Source organism: Caretta caretta, chromosome 10 (assembly GCF_965140235.1).
Source record: "Caretta caretta isolate rCarCar2 chromosome 10, rCarCar1.hap1, whole genome shotgun sequence".
Lineage (NCBI taxonomy): Eukaryota > Metazoa > Chordata > Testudines > Cheloniidae > Caretta > Caretta caretta.
Window position 1 is genome coordinate 83,334,078 of NC_134215.1, and position 16,357 is coordinate 83,350,434.

The following is a 16,357-nucleotide window of genomic DNA, read 5'->3' on the forward strand; positions in this document are numbered from 1 at the left end:
CATTTCAGTCATGCGGAGATCGAGCCCCACATTTCACATGGGAGGAATGCATAACATTTTTTCAAGTGTGTTTTTGCTAACTGAAGATTGTTCTGGGTACTTATTTCATCTCCGCTATTTTCCAGCTCTCTGCGCTAGCAATTCTTAGACCACTGCAAGTTAGTGTGACTCTGCTGACTGCTTTGCTTGGTGCCATATCACCAGGGGCTATGGTCTCAACAGATTATATTTGCTAACCAGAGTTGGGGATGGGCAGTATTTGGTTGGGAGACCTCCAGGGAAAACCCAGGTGCTTCAGGAAATGGTGTTAGTCATGGTTTTGTCTCCAAGTCAGCAAGGTGAGCCACCCACTTTTATTCAGATGATCATGACAACAGTGGAAATGACATAGGCCAAGAGAGTTATTTTAAAAACAAATGTATTTTAACTCCTCTCACAAAGATTTAACCAAAGGCCTCATTTTATGATTGACCAGCTCAAATGCTTTACAGCAACGACTTCTAGAACATGCTGCTGCCAGAAGATTTTTGTTCCCACTCTCTCGTCGCCTATTAAAGTACAAACTTGAATTGCATTCCCTTCTGGCTTCCCTCTCACACCATCTTAAGACAAGTCAGTTTTAATGGTTCACACATAACAGTGTTTTTCCTGATTTCTACAGCATCAGCATTTCTTCTCTGCCTTTCTCTGGGGTGACAACAGCCAGTCTCGCCTACAAAGCCAGGAAAAGTGAGAACCTCAGAAATTCCCATCACTTATAAAATTCCTCAGTGGAGATCTCAGGAAAAGTAATTTACATGAACTAGCATTCAGGCAGCTCAGAGCCAGGTAATCAGGCGGACATCCAATGGCTCCCCTCTGGCCCGCCCAAAAGTTTGGTATGTTCCACAGAGTGTGGAAGAGTTCATCTACTGAATCTGCAATTAACACAGCCTGTTCCCATTCTCCTTTCATTCAGTTAGGATTAAAGATGAACTTCAGCCTGCACTCTGGAGCCAAAACCCTTCTCCCCTTTGGGAAAGCTTGGCCCTGAACTTCATGGCTTGCCCTTTATATAAGGAACTGAACCAAACCATCAAGAACTTTGGGAAAGTCCTGATCTGGCCTGCACCTGGAAGCTTGGCCTCATCTCTGATTAGAAGGGAATGCCTTTAACTATTTCCTAACCATAATATCCTTGCAATGGCTAATTTTAACACCACCAACCTTCACTAAGCTGATGTGGTGCTAGGAGGCACTGTGTTTTGGGGGGTGAGGTTTGTCAGATAAGACATAAAACCAAAGTCCTGACAGTCTGGACCCTTATCAAAGGTCCTATGGCACTTTTATGGCAGAGGAGGGAAGACAAAACAAGAGGTGTGAGCCCCATGGATGTGAGTAGGTCTCAGTTGTATTAATGGCATTGCACCTACCGCAATTTCCCTGTTGCTTCGCTTGGATTTGCTAATTTTCTCCCCCTGTTCTAAAACTCCTGGGTAGCATTGCTGGAGTAATTGTGATGGCTGCAGCTCCGTGGTGGGGGAGGAGAAGTGATCTTTATAAACACTTTATTTTTGTACTTTCGAAAGCACTTTGTTGCTTGCAGAAGGTGCTGTGTGAATCAATGTATAACAACAGGTTTCAGAGTAGCAGCTGTGTTAGTCTGTATCCGCAAAAAGAAAAGGAGGACTTGTGGCACCTTAGAGACTAACAAATTTATTTGAGAATAAGCTCACGAAAGCTCCTGCTCAAATAAATCTTAGTGTCTAAGGTGCCACAAGTCCTCCTTTTCTTTTTAATGTATAATAAGTTTGCTACACTTGGCCAGCTGGGTAAATTGTATGGCCCGTGCTATAGAGGAGATCAAACGAGATAATCACAATGGTTCCTCCTGGCCTTCGAACCTATGATTATGAATTATCCAGGCCCACCTCCACATTTCCTTTACTGCTGCAGTTGAATCAGCCAGGGAATGACATCTCTATAGTAATGTCAGATTTGTTGCCAGTGATCCCCTGAACAAGAGGCTAAAGGTCAGATCCTGAGTTCATGTTAGGGTTACCAGATAGCAAGTGGGAAAAATCAGGACACCTTTTTTTTTCTTTTCGGGGGGATAGTTGCATATATAGGACAAAGCCTCTAATGGTGGGATGGTCCCGATAATCTTGGGACATCTGGTCCCGCAAGTTCATTTACACCCAGTGTCAATGAAATAGCTCCACTCAAAGTATTGGGCACTAAAACTGGCCCAGTATCGGTGTGTTCTGGTTGAGCTATTCAGCATCTAAACACCCTCCCACACTGCAGGGGCCTAGAGCTCGTGCTCCAGCCTGAGCTCAGAAGATTACATGGCAAGGACACAGCCTGGCAGCCCGACTCCATGAGTCCAAGTCAGCCGGCACATCCAGCTGCAGATTTGTCTTTGCTGTGTAGACAACCCCTAAGGGCCTTGTGTATTGAACAGTACTCTCTCCAGTCTTCTCCAGATCACTCTATCGCATGCAAGTATGGTTGTGTGTGTTATACCGCTGCATGGCAATGTCTTGACCTATACTAGATGCCGGAAAGCCCCATCAATGCCAACAGAAAGTGGTTACGTTGCTGAATGAGCTGTGACTCGGTTTGATTATCTCCTCACAGCTGTTGTTCCAGGAGACGAACCCAGGGGTTCGATACCAGTACACTATCCGAAGGGAGTCTGACCCTGAGAATGAGATTCAGCCCGCAGAGTTTTCTTGGCGATACGGCTCCTGGACTACGTGCACTGCCACATGTGGGACGGGTAAGTTTGTCGACCTTTTCACGTCGACCTGACACGCTTAAAACCAGTAGCTTTGCTCTCACACACTACTTTACAGCAGGAAGGGGAATAGAGGTGATTTTTGTAAAGTATTCCATGCACATAGAAACCAAGGAGTTCTGGTACAGCACATCCCATCCAAAATCAGTTTTACTAGCTAGTCCACTGATCAGATCTGTATGATGCTAAAATATTTGCTTAATCATTGGGGGTTTCCATCAAAGTTAAGGTACCAGAATAGGTCTAGTTCTCGTGGGTACAGTGTAACCTCCCCAGTAAATAGGTCTGGAACATGCCGGTTCTGGCCAAATCTCTGTAAACATCATGTTTAAAGGGAACAAAACAAAATAATTCATTTGTGACACATTTTACATCACAACCTAGGAAATACACATCAGAACAGTTTGCTGACATTTGTCTTAGAAACTCTTTGGCCTTAGGTTTCAGTGGGTTTGTAACACAGAAACAGCTGCTGGGGTCATAAATATCCAGACCAGACCCCCTGCGGAGCTCAGGCGCTTGGAGACTGCACTTTATCAGCTTTTTCCTCTTAACTTGGTGTCCTGTTACCATGCTGGTTGCCTGGAGGTTTCAGGGCCTTCTGGTTGATTCAGACAAAAGAGTTTTAGAGAAGTTGAATAAACATAAAATTGCCTGTATTTGGGTTTGCACAACACTATTTTAAAAAAAACAATTTCAAGCATCTCACAGAGGATCAGGTTTGAGAGATTCCATGGAAATGCCTCATCCCAGCAGATCCCTGAAGCATGCAGGGCTGGGCTCATGCTCTTCCTTGATCTATATCCGTGATTCGCCATTCCCTCCACAGCTTTCTCCTATGCTCTTCTCCTCCTCCTTCCTGGTGATCAGTCTGTCTGCTTCAACAGCCTGTTTCAGGATGTGTGTAATGGGCTAGACACCACGAGGTGCCCCCTCGCAGCCAGACATCACAGCTCTCTCACTGGGCTAGCGCCCCCTGCCAATGGTCACGCCAGCACCTGGACTGTGACTCGGCCCTGCGGCCAGGACACCATCTTTCGTGCACCCTTTCCAGGTCCCAGTTGTCCCAAACTAAAAGTCTAAAAATGTCTCTAATGGAAACAAAAATCCTTCACCCTTTCTGGGGCTTTTCCTCAGCCAGGCTTCAGCTCAGCCTGCTGGGCTCCACACCCCCTGTGACTGGCAGGAGACCCCAGTCCCACCCTCTGCTCTGGGGTCCAGACCAGGACCCACTCCCAAAAAGCTAGCTCCCAAAACACCCTGTCACCCAGTCAAAGCAATCACCCCTCATCTGACCTTTCACTCCTCATCATCCAAGGGAACCCACACAACACCCTCCAAACCCAAGCCTGGGAACTTAAATTCACAACTCTGCTAGACACTATAAACCGTGGACTCAGCAGAGACCATGATCGTATGGCTCATCACAACACTTTGTAACACACCCCACTGTCTACTAACCCTTAATTGCCCGCTTCCTTTTAAATTTAAATGGTCTCCTATAGCATGTGTAAACCCCTTATGCTTGACAATCTGTCCCAACTTGTATTTAGCTCAGACACTCTGTTTTCCTTCCCTAGACCTGAAGAAGACCTCTTTGAAGCTCTAAAGCTTGTCCCTTCCACCAACAGAAGTTGGTCCAGTAAAAGATATTACCTCGCCTACTTTGTCTCTCTCATATCCTGGGACAAACACAGCTCCAGCACTGCCAATGTACATTTTGCAGTGTTAATTAATGACACTTGGTGAGGCTGCAAGTAAACTACAAGTCCCAGTGAGTTTCCAAACTGGCAGAGTAATGGAGACAATTTATTCGGCAGTTAGAAGAGTGGGAGGCTAAGGGGTGTACAGCTGTCTGTGAGTTTTACAGAACCACTTGTCCAATATGAGGAAGGTTAAACTTTCAAGTGTTTGTTACAGAGATACAGCAGAGAGGCATATACATTGCTACATGTCTTTGAACTTTAGATTTCTTTCCTATGATCCCATGGCTCCCTTGGGAGGTTGAAGCTTTTGAGGTGTGTATATGTGTGTGTGGTCCTCTATCTCCTCTCCAGCTTCTCAGAGGCAGCAGAACACTTTGTTTTGATTTTACTCCATAAACAGAAACAAGAAGAATCTGTCTCTTGTTTTGGTTTTGGCTTTATAATGACATATTATCTTCTTTTCTCATTGGTTTTGAGGGTGAGCGGTGACATAGCATGGGGCTATTATGAGAACTGTGGTCTAGCAGCTGAATGTAAAACTTTGGTTTTGTGTAGCTGCCTTGCAAAGAGGCTCACACTTGAGTGCACAGTTTGCAAATGTAGGAGCCAGCGTTGCACTGCTGATGGCCTTATTCAGAAGCCACTGAGGATTATATTACATAATTATTATGGTCAGTATTTCCCACTGCTCAGAGAGAGAGAGAGAGATTCAGTGACCTGGGTACATGGAAAGTTTGTGGAAAATCTTACATGATTTTCCTCTTTGTCCTTCACACACAAAGCATTTGTGTGTCCACTAATCCCTGTGGAAAGTCATTAGAAGCTGAAATGCTGCCTAGCACACGTTCTTTATTTTGAAAGGACATATTAAAACCCGCCTTAATGATCAGCTATGTCAGGGCGCTCACCCATTTCCATTCTTTTAACTGAATTTTATGTTTTACGCACCAAGGCACCTTCATTCTCCAAAGAAACATTTTTTCCTGTCCTGCAGTGGGTTCTAAGAAATCTGTTTCTAACTGAATCATTCTTGTAATCAGTTGAGAATGTTTAAAAAAAGTCTGCATAGCCATTTCTTATAGCTCCCCTGAGACTGGTACCTTGAGATGTATGGACAGTAATCTCACAGGGCATTAGGCACACATCTTGTAAATATTTTTGGAACTTCCAAGTGGTTATTTCTCTTTTTAAATAAATGTAAAAAATAAAGTATCTGACCCAAATATGTAAAGACAAAGGGGCCCAATCCTTGCTCCCACTGAAGTTCATGGGAGAGGTTTGCCATTATCCTTAACTGGAGCAGGGTTGGCGGGTAAGACACACACACACACACACGGCAGATTACATTTCCAACAGTCCAAAGATGCTTTTGCCATCTGAGAAAACTTTATCCCTACAACTCCTAATTCTTAATGTAACCTAGTGGCCTGCGCCAGCTGCTTCAGCCAAAGAAACTCTGCACTGAGTAAATCCGTAATAACTTATCCCCAGAGAACGTTTCCACCTAGCCCCCAATGGTTAGAGGTCGGCGTGTGCCTGAAACATGAAGGTTCGTGGCACATCTCAAAATCCTAGATTTTTATACTGGTTCTCCACTTGGTTGGGACTAGTGCCTCAAATGGCACACTGCTGTGTGATGAAGGATCGAGATGAGAGAGAGAGAGAACTTAGCTCACTCATTTTCATTTATAACCAGTTTCACTTTGGGATTTGCTTGTTTGTTTTAATTTATCATGTTTCAAAATAGAAGGAATAGGAAATAAGATGGTCAGACAGAGTCACAGCTATCCAACCTGCCCCACTGAGTTGATCCTGATCCTATTTACACCAGAGTGAATCAGGAGTCACTCTGTTGAAGTCAATGGAGATGTAAAAGTGGTGTGAAATCGGAATCAGGCCCATTGATTTCCATGGGGGCGGTCTGAGAGGGCATTTACTACTACCATCTAATGCCATAGGGCTAGGCTGCAGTGTCACCATCTGCCCTCGGAGTTACAGTTCTCTCCCTTCCTTTCCCTTGCTGCATGGGGGAAGCTGCATCAGTCATACTCCCAGCATAGCTTATTTCCCACTCGGCTTGCGCATGTCAGCTGCACTGGCTGGCATTTTAGGGGGCTGCGCCGCTGCCCACCACACCTCCACCACCCGCACAGGAGCGGGAACGGCAGTCTGATGGCACCCAGGGCTCTCCCCTGCCCACCATGATGCTGGAAGCATCATGCCACATAGTAAGGGGACTGAGAGCAACAATTTGTGCAAAATTCCCCTCGTCTGGACAAGGCTCCGGCAGCTCAGGGTCAGAGCACAGTGGTGTGGGAAGGCTTGTGCTGTGCTTGTCCTGTAAATAAACAGGCCTTCAGGCACCAGGGCTGCCAACCTCACACATTTCACCAGCGCCAAATACCCTCCGAAAATCCTCACTGACAAAGCTGAGCCCAGTGGTCTGGGAGTTTCCTCTTCTCAGCAGAGTCCAGGAATTCCCTCTGCCGCCGGACTTCACAGCATCTTGGTTTTATCGCTAGTTACAGCTCTCCACAGGCACGGCAGAAGTGCGCGCGGCAACAATTCAAAAAAAGGGTGTCAAAGCTGCTTGTGGAAGGCGAGGTCAGCCGTAGCTGCGTCTCCCCACCAGGGCTGCCAGAGGGACGCAGGAAGTGCGATCGGACAATTTAACCGTTCGCTGAGAGTGTCAACAGGGCAGGAGCTGGCTTCTTGCCAGTCAGACTTTTTTTTTTTTTATACTGTTGCCAAAAGTACATCTGTAAAAAACCGATATCCAGTCACAGACTCAGGCTACCGGCCTGCCAACTGGGAGATGTCAGGGCTGCATGCTAGTGGGTCCCTGGAGCATGGTTGTCATTCGAACACTAAACGAGCCTCCACATCTCTTCCTTATTTGCAGGGAATCTTGGATGCTTTTGACAGCTTGTAGATAGGCCCTAGCCACAGCAGAACCAAAGAGCGAGCCCTGTGCACAGTCAAACACTGCAGGAACTCACCAGAATCACTGGTACTGATGGTTTCCACTCAGCTCAGCTGTAACAATAGTGCGACTAGAGGGGGCTAGCGTTTCACAGCAGACACGTGGGTGAGATCTTCCACCCCCACTCGGACAGCGGTAAAGTCCGCTGCTTACAGTAGACTTGCGGTAGCTGTCTTATGCTGGGCCGGTTTATTTGGAGACCCCGAGGCAGGCTATACGATTGAAAGCGCTCCTTTGAGAATCACTGCCATTTCCGCTCAACAAGGCCCCGTTCTTGGTTAACCCATAGGCACTACTGTAGTAAACATGATTAATGATAAATAATACAAATATCTAGGGCTCACTCATACCTCACCTCTGTGCAGAACTGTATAGCACAGAGGCACTTTCTGCTTTCTCCAACCCCTCCCATGAGCTGGGGCCAGGGGCCATGCCAGCCCTTGCATTCTGGCAGCACAATTACATGAGTCTAACACCACTGCTAGCCCTAAATTCCCCGTCAAGAGGAACAGAGGGAGCTTAAAGCAAGGGGATTAGCTCTGCCCAGCTAAGGTTCGTTGAGCTGGGCCCTCCCAGGGAGAGCATAGGTGCACCCTCTCAAACAACAAACCAGAAACCAGATTCTCCTGGCTCTCCTGGAGGCTTTGTGCATGGAACACCCCTAGAGCTGGATGGACCTCCAGAGCAAAATCTAGCCCAGAACATCTTCTAACACCCCACTAAGTTCTCATCTCACATGCCTGGAAAAACTCTAGAAAATGTAGCAGAAAACAACAGCCTTTCTGTAGGTTCTCTGAACTGCCCTATAGAATTTATTAAGACTTGGGTTCTTTCCTGGCTCTGTTGTTGGCCTGCTGGGTGACCTTGAGCAAGTCACGGCCCTGCTCTGTGCCTCAGTTTCCCCATATGTCACACGTGGACCATGATAATGATGCTGACATGATAATTTGTAAATTGTTTTGAGCTCTGATGATGAAAAGTGCTAGCTAAGAGCTGGGGATTATTATTATTATTATTATTTATTATTTTATTTCACACTCTTTTAGGATGGTTCAAAAACTGATCGAAAGGACACAGTATAATTCTCTATTAAAAGTCTGTGTCCCACCCACTGGTGTAAATCAGCAGCGCTTCATTGTCAGTCGGTGGAGCTACACTATTTACACACATTGAGGACCTGGCCCTGTATGTACTTAGCATAATTTCTATAGACCCTTGTTGGGTTCGTCCCTAGTAAATTCCATTGGACTCTTCGCGGAGGGAGATAATTTTTCTGCATTTTCTTTTCTGTCGCTGTTGAGTATAAAACATCTGTCTGTCCAAAGAAGCTATTCACTGCCTCTCCTCCCTGCTTAATTCATCCAGCCATGCCACAGGCCAGTATATATGAGATGAAAGGCACAAGTCAGAGGCCAGAAATACCAGCACTGAGGCATCACCGAGTGAATGTGGCAATGGCTGCAACTTGCTAGCAAAGAGAACACATCTGTTTTGTACCAGGCTTGTTGCTCTGAACTGTTTAAACACAGAGATAGATCATAAGCCATTGTGGCATAGAGAAGGCCCATGAGGTTCATTGCAGTTAGTTGAGATTAAAGTAACCTGGCCTTGCCAAAGTTTATCGGAGTCCAGCAACAGTTCTTGACGTGATTTAATCTCTACCCTGCAGTTCAGTGGTTTGACAAGCTCGCGCTTTTCTGATGAAATCATTTCTACTCACAGCGTAGACAGGAAGAGAGGAAGGATGAGCCTATGGTTCAAGGGCAGAAGTGGGAGTCAAGAGACCTGGTGTCTGTTCCCAGCTCTGGGACAAATCACTTAACCTTCTTGAATCTCAGGTTCCCTGTCTGGAGGATGGAGCTAATAATCACACCCACTAAAAGGTCTTTGGAGACTTCATTGATTAGTGTTTGTAAAGTGCTTTGAGCTCCTCAAATGGAAGGTGCTATAGAAACACAGAGGAGTTATTTACTGGTCTGTTGTTCTCACCTGTGATCACTAAAACCCGTCATTTTCACCTTACTCTTCTTAACTGTCCACCCTATAGCTATACCCGCAGAACATCTAACCCATTTCTTATCAACCCAATGCAGGTGGCAAATGGTGCTTCCTCTTTCTTTGTGCTTCCCAGATCCCTCTCTTCCATCACCACCCCTGGCTGCTCTGATTCAAACACTAGAGTCCTGGGTCCATTTCTACACCCTGAATTTACCTAGCAGAAAATGACCAGCCACTACAAGGGCATGACAACGTTCCCTGCAATGTGTATTGATCATTTCAACTTTTACTAGCATTTTGTCCTGCCCACCTGGCTGTTCTGTACTCCAGACCTTTCTCAGAAAGACTCCAAAGCCCTGGTTGGTCTTACTGAGCACAGTGAACTGCTGATTTATTTATTCTTTTACACCAAGGAAGTGTCTCCATGTCCGAAAACATGTTCCTTTCTGGCTCTAGTAGCTTCTGGGAAAAGGGGCTGAAAGGAACATGTACATTGATAAACAGTGAGGAGTCTGGTAGCACCTTAAAGACTAACAGGTTTAATTGGGCATAAGCTTTCATGGGTAAAAACCCACTTCTTCAGGTGCATGGAGTGAAAATTAAAGATACAGGCATAATATGTGCCAATATATTTATGCCTGTATCTATAATTTTCACTCCATGCATCTGAAGACATGTGGGTTTTTACCCACGAAAGCTTCTGCCCAAATAAATCTGTTAGTCTTTAAGGTGCCACCGGACTCCTCGTTTTTTTTGTGGCTACAGACTAACACAGCTACCCCTCTGATAATTGATAAATAGTGACGTTTCTGAAACAATGTGCTCGCATGCTAGTAATTTCAGACCCTTGTACCTTGCAGTACATTCTGTTTTAGTTCCCATGTAGTAATGAATTACTCTCTTTCCCAGCTAAGGAAAGAGGTTAAGGTTAGAGGGTAAGCCAGCCATGCTGTTAATGGGACTGCTTGTGCAAACAGTGTGACACCATCTTGTGATCCTATTAAATTCACTGGTCCAGCTCTGTAGGGCAAAGGTCACCCCCTCGAGGAAATGAAATCTGCGTGTCAGGCCAGGTTTTGTTACCTCCAGGGGGACAAAGCAAGCAGGTGTTGAACTGGGGATTTTTATTTTTATTGTAACCTGCAGTTTATGGAGTGTGGTCTGGGCCTAACAAGCATTTACTGTGGGAGCCATGGCCTTTGTCGTTTCAGAGGCGACCAAGGCTGCGTGAAGAATCTAGTGTAGGTGACTGAGTGAGGGGTGCTCACCTGGTGTAACTCAGCAGAGCACCGGTCACTTCACCGCAGCTGTGCTAATTTACACCATCTCTCACACTGGTGTATATCAATGCTTATTGGTGAGATTAGCAAATCCGTCAGTACACGGGAGGCTGGCACACAGCTCCCGTGATAAGCTGAGCTCTCTGCTTACCTGCGAGATGCTGGGGTCCTTAGCTGGTTTTGAACACACAGATTTTTCATAAGGGGAAAAAAACACCCAACTAATGTGTGGGCTAGCTCTGCATAAACAAACAGAAGCAGCCAAATGATGGTGAGCCAGGTGAGAGGAATTAGAAGCACTGGCAGAAAAATAATAAATTGAAACTCAACTAGGAAACATGCAACCTGTACATTTAGGGGGAAATAATTGCAAACTCTTAGACTTGATAGAAGGGAGACAGCTAGAAAGTCAAGATGCTGAGGGTGTTAGAGGTGACAGTGGGCAACAAACCAGACATGAGGTTGAAATAGAATATGGCTGGCGGAAAGGCTGGTGCCGTTTTGGGTTGTGGATGTTCATAGAATCATGGAATCGTAGGACTGGAAGGGCTCTCAAGAGGTCATCTAGTCCAGTCCCCGGCACTCGTGGCAGGACTAAGTATTATCAGACCATCCCTAACCTGCTCTTTAAAATCTCCAATGATAGAGATTCCACAACTCCCTGAGCAATTTATTCCAGTGCTTAACCACCCTGATGGTTAGAAAGTTTTTCCTAATGTCCAACCTAAACCACCCTTGCTGCAATTTAAGCCCATTGCTTCTTGTCCTATCCTAAAAGGTTAAGGAGAAACATTTTTCTCTCTCCTCCTTATAACAACCTTTTGTGTACTTGAAAACTGTTATCATGTCCCCTCCCAGTCTTCTCTTCTCCAGACTAAACAAACCCAATTTTTTCAATCTTCCCTCATAGGTCATGTGTTCTAGACCTTTAATCATTTTTGTTGCTCTTCTCTAGACTTTCTCCAATTCATCCACATCCTTCCTGAAACGTGGCACCCAGAACTGGACATACAACTCCAGCTGAGGCATAATCAGTGTGGATTAGCATGGTGCCTTGCTTACAACTGGCAATATATACAGAGGAGCAAAAACTATCCATGATTGCAAGTTGAGAAACCCTCCACTCCTCGAATGGTGCAGCTCCCCGCACCTGCAGAGAGACTGGTTCACAGCTGGTTTTTTGGTGGTTTTTTTTAATGTTTCAACTGTTTATAATTGAAAGGAAATGAAGTTTGTCATACACAATGTTGTCATAGGTAATAATGAACAACATGCCCATTGCAGGAAGAGTCAGCAGGGGATCTTTCTTATCCTTTCACCAGATGCTTCCTATTTTAGCTAGTCAAGGTTATGAGTAAGTGGATAGATACATGTTTGTTCATGCAAACAATTGTGTTAAAATAAGCTGGAGGGTCCGAAAAATTAAGCAAAACTCCCATTGACTTCAGTGGGGCCAGGATTTAATGTAGGGAAACTTGCACTCCCCCGCTGGAGTTGTTATCATAATTACACTATGTTACAGAAATACCCTTATTATTGCATCAGACACATGACATGGTGAGCCTTTCCTCTGGGGTCAGATGGAGATGGTGGCAGGTATAGATCGTGCTACCTACATTGTGTCTGAGTCTCTACTGTTCAGAAACGCTTGGTATTGAGAGTCCGTTTATGCAGAGGCCGTGTGTAATTTACCTGATTGCTAAACCACATTGCAGAGAGCTTTTCCATTAGCGACACCTGCACTTGTGCAGCTAAAAGAAGAGAGTAGCAGTCATCTCCTTTGTGTGCTGGAACTTTAAAACAGAGTGGCCTCTCTGACTGCTGCAGAGCCAACTGTGCGGCAGCTACCCGCTAACAGAGTGAGCCACTGTACCGGTATTCATTCTCTCCTGGAGACTTGATATTTGCTCTTTCTTCCTTGTTTTCCTTAAACTGAAATACAATACTTTGTCCTGCCTGGAGTGCAGGGGACTAGACTAGATGACCTGCTGAGGTCCCTTTGAGTCCTACACTTCGATGAAAAATCAGCTAGACTGAGGAATGTATGCTTCGCTCTTTCGGAATGGATGAACAGAACACATGGAATGTGAAGTTTCACTCAGAGTGAAGGTTAAAGTGTAATGAGGCGAATTATATTCATTTTGCGTTATTGGGCAACCTTTGATTTGTTTAAATACCTACTGTATTCAAGGGACCAGGGAACTTAAATGTCCTTGCTTATTCTATGTTATTTCCTGACCACCCTGAGCTTTGAAAGTGAGTTGGCAACGTATAATCTGACACATTTCTTTCTTTTATTCTTTTTCTTTCTTTCTTTTTTTGACAGCTACACATTTAGAAGATCTTTCTACCCTTGATCTATAGGTTTCTGCTTGGAGTGCCCTAGATTGGATCTAAAGTCAGAATCTAAGAATTTATTTCATCCGGCCAAACAGATAACACATCCCGCTTCCCTGGGGAAAATCTTGCATTGCCTGCTGTGTGTTTTGTATAGTAGAGACTTGGTGCCCTGGGTGGATTGGTACTCTTTCTAACCCTTCACCTCTACGCTGCACCAACCAGTGGGAGATGTGTATCCAGGATTCTCTTCCAGCACTGTGCAGTTCCAGAAATCAGATTGTGATAACATATCATGTATTGGGTTTCCTCCTGCCCTTTTCACATCCACGGACAATGCAAGCGTTGTTCCTCCGACAAGCTGTGCCAGTGCAGATGAGTGAGAGAGGGACAAAATTAAGTGGCTGCTGAGCAGAAAGGTGACCGTTTGTGAGTTTCATGAACGGTATGAAAGATTCTGGGCAGGCATCACGGACAAACTCTGCAGAAACAGACTTTTCACGTCATTTAATTTTTAAGGATTTTTTTTCTTTTCTTCTTAGTTGTCAGGTTATACGGGGCCCTCCTGTAACATGTTAGCAGTGGATTTTTAATGGCCAAACACCTTGAAACAAGAGAATAAAAACCACACGATGCCAGTGCCTGACTGGTGGTTTTGTAGCTTACCATTTTAAAGGAGCTATTGTGGGGAGTTCATTTTATTCCTCCTACATGAGCAGCATTATCCTCTCTAATTTTTTACTTTTTACAGGCTACTTTTTTGGTTGATTTAAATTAAGGAGCTGAGGGAGGGAGCTGCCGGCAGAATGGCTAGCAAAGGGAAAGCTCAGACAAAGGCGCTGGTTGTTAATACTTTATGATATGTGCTGTGCATGTGTGTCTCGGAGTGCTGCAATCTAAGCCTGACATCTGCTGACCTGAGGCCCAAATCATTTCATTCCGAGGCCACTTAATTATAACATTCCATGCCTCAAGCCCCCTATAACGGGGGCTGATTGTAACAGCTCCCTGCAGGTGTGCAGCTCAGACACTCAGCTCTTGACACACCAAAGCCATTTTCAGTGAGGGCCCCGCTTGCCACACTGAACCTGTGTTTGCTGCCTCTCCCTGTCGCCAGGTGTTCAGAGGCAGATCGTGCACTGTGTTGAACAGCTGGCTGGGCTAGTGGAGGACCGGTACTGTGACTCATTGACCCGACCCGACGACAGGCAGCGGACGTGTAGCGAAGAGCCCTGCCCAGCCAGGTTTGCTTTCCTTTGCTTTTCCGTCTTCTCGTTCACCCAGCCCCGGATGCTCTCCCTACTTTAACAGAGGGGCTGCGGGAGGGCAGAGTCTCAGCGGGTGCAAATTAGCATCTGAAGTCAGTGGATCTACGCTGACCTACAGCAGCCTGGGCGCTGTCCTGTCTGTATAAAAGTGACCACTGGACTCCACGATTCTGCATCCGACTCCCTCCACCCTGGCCTCTAGTAAGAACTATGGCCCCAGTCCTGCAACTGGATCCATACAAGAGACCTTTTGCTCCTATGCAGAGCCTCATTGATGTCCATGTGAATAGGCATTTGCAGCTTGGGCCTGTAGACAGATCCTCAAAGGTATTTAGGTGCCTAATTCCTATTGAAGTCACTGGAAGTTAAGAGGATCCAGGTCTGAGCTCCCCTGGGTTAAGGCTTTGCTGGAAAGGCCATGAACTCGCATGCTGCTCTATAGATAACAACTCATGCCACACAGTACTGCAGATAATCTCAAGAACAGATCCTGAATCCCAATGCCCTGAACTTTTGGGGAGGTTGAAATCCAAAACCCTGATCATGAGCCAAGTTTCGCTAGTGACCCCTACCTTTATAGTGGCCCCTCTGACCTCTAGACAGAAGAGCAGGAGAGGCTGCTGCAGTCCCAACTAGCCTCTGCTTTGCAAATGGCTTCTGTCTTTACACGTAAACCACACTCCAGGCTCCCAATGCCCGTGCAGATTGGAGTGTTTGAAATCCAGCTCAGAACGTGGAGACATCTCTGTGAACATCTCTGTAACACTGAGTGTTTCTCTATAACAAGGAGGATAGATATTTCACTGTCACTAACAACAAACCTGCAAATGTGAGTGCTCACTTCGGCTCCCACCTTTTCCCCTTTCATTTTCCTAGGTGGTGGGTTGGCGAGTGGCAGAAATGCTCTGCCACTTGTGGCGAAGCTGGGATCATGAAGAGGACGGTCCTTTGCATTCAGAGTGTGTGGCTGGATGAACAGCGGGCTTTGCAGCACACACAATGTCAGCATCTCTCCAAGCCAGATGCCACTGCGCCCTGTAATAGGGATATCCTCTGTCCTGCTCAATGGGCCATAGGCAACTGGTCTGAGGTGAGAAAGTCAAAGGGTAAAGAGCACATTAGTCTTAGTTCCTTGGGAAGCTTGAAGGGTCACTTAGATAAACATGCTCAGGGAACAATGGGCTCTGTTGGAACCACAGTGAATTTTAGAGCAGTGGTTCTCACCTGGGGTCCACGGACCCCTGGGGATCTGCAGACTATGGCTAAGGAGTCTGCAAAAGGTTGTTGTTACCATAGAACCATGGTTTTCAATCTGTGGTCCACGGACCTCTGGGGATCCTCAGACTATGTGTGGAAGATTTCCAAAGGGGTCCACACCTCCATTTGAAAATGAAAAAAAGTTGAGACCCAACTTTTTAGAGAAACAACAAGGAGTCTGGTGGCACTTTAAAGACTAACAGATTTATTTGGGAATAAGCCTCCTTGTTGTTTTTGTGGATATAGACTGACATGGCTACCCGCGGATACTCGGTTTAGAGAACTAATCCTTGATTCAGGTGGCTTGTTCATCACTGCACTCACACGCAAAGCACAGGGCCCTCGTTAAGAATTCTCTGGGAAATCACTACGTCCTAGAACAATCTCAGCAGTGAAATACTTAGCGCAGGGGCTGGCTCAGATTAAACCATTTTAAAGAGGGGGGGGAAGAGAGGAATTCAGACAGAAAACTCAGGTTGGGGGAGGGGGAGGAGGTGTCTAGCTCTCATTCGAACTCCACCTGTCAGACATTCCTGGAACTAGTTGGAGTCCTGACAATTTAAACATTAAAATTCATTTTAATTCTCTCCTTTTTTTGAGGAGCTGCAATTATAAAAACCAGATCAAGTGAAAGGCAGGTTTGTGACCCAGACAGATCTTAAAATAAAGAATCACCCCGAGGCTGTTATAATCTTTTTTCCTTCTTCAAATTTGGCTGTTTCCTCCATCAGGGTCTAGTAAAAACTCGG

At 45.7% G+C, this 16,357-nt stretch overlaps 1 protein-coding gene across 2 annotated transcripts in view; it reads left to right on the top strand.

Annotated features, from left to right (window-relative positions):
- Positions 1-16,357, top strand: part of ADAMTS7 (ADAM metallopeptidase with thrombospondin type 1 motif 7) — a 145,045-nt gene that overhangs the window by 68,743 nt on the left and 59,945 nt on the right. For both annotated transcript variants that reach the window (XM_048867455.2, XM_048867456.2), the window contains 3 exons: positions 2,620-2,761; positions 14,201-14,327; positions 15,228-15,441. In XM_048867455.2, coding sequence (XP_048723412.2) covers positions 2,620-2,761; positions 14,201-14,327; positions 15,228-15,441 — 483 coding nt within the window. The remainder of the gene's footprint in view (positions 1-2,619; positions 2,762-14,200; positions 14,328-15,227; positions 15,442-16,357) is intronic.